The following is a 381-nucleotide window of genomic DNA, read 5'->3' as shown; positions in this document are numbered from 1 at the left end:
TTTTTTTTTTTTTTTTTTTAAGTATTGTTACTTGAAATAAAATGAACATTAACTGGGGGGAAAAAATATATATATTTTTTTTTTTATGGATTTAATTGTTAATAATAACCCTGTTGAACAACTTGCTCTCCACAGAACCGCTGCCGCCATTGCTTACGGTCTGGACAAGAGGGACGGTGAGAAGAACATCCTGGTGTTTGATCTCGGCGGCGGCACCTTTGACGTTTCACTGCTGACCATCGATAACGGCGTCTTCGAGGTGGTGGCCACCAATGGAGACACTCACCTTGGCGGCGAAGACTTCGATCAGCGCGTCATGGAGCACTTCATCAAGCTATACAAGAAGAAGACCGGCAAGGACGTGCGCAAGGACAACCGCGC

The 381-nt window shown here is 44.6% G+C and overlaps 1 protein-coding gene across 1 annotated transcript; it reads left to right on the top strand.

Moving 5' to 3' along the window:
• Positions 1-85: 85 nt before the first annotated feature.
• Positions 86-376, top strand: LOC107682068 (78 kDa glucose-regulated protein-like; the record flags this gene model as incomplete). Its single annotated transcript, XM_016478447.1, has 1 exon — positions 86-376. A coding segment is annotated over exon 1 (291 nt), but the record flags the coding sequence as incomplete, so codon positions are not given.
• Positions 377-381: the final 5 nt, after the last annotated feature.

The sequence above is a fragment of the Sinocyclocheilus anshuiensis genome, unplaced genomic scaffold (assembly GCF_001515605.1).
Source record: "Sinocyclocheilus anshuiensis isolate Anshui unplaced genomic scaffold, SAMN03320099.WGS_v1.1 C31480915, whole genome shotgun sequence".
Lineage (NCBI taxonomy): Eukaryota > Metazoa > Chordata > Actinopteri > Cypriniformes > Cyprinidae > Sinocyclocheilus > Sinocyclocheilus anshuiensis.
The sequence above is the reverse complement of the archived record's forward strand: the minus strand, read 5'-3'. Positions and strand labels throughout refer to the sequence as shown.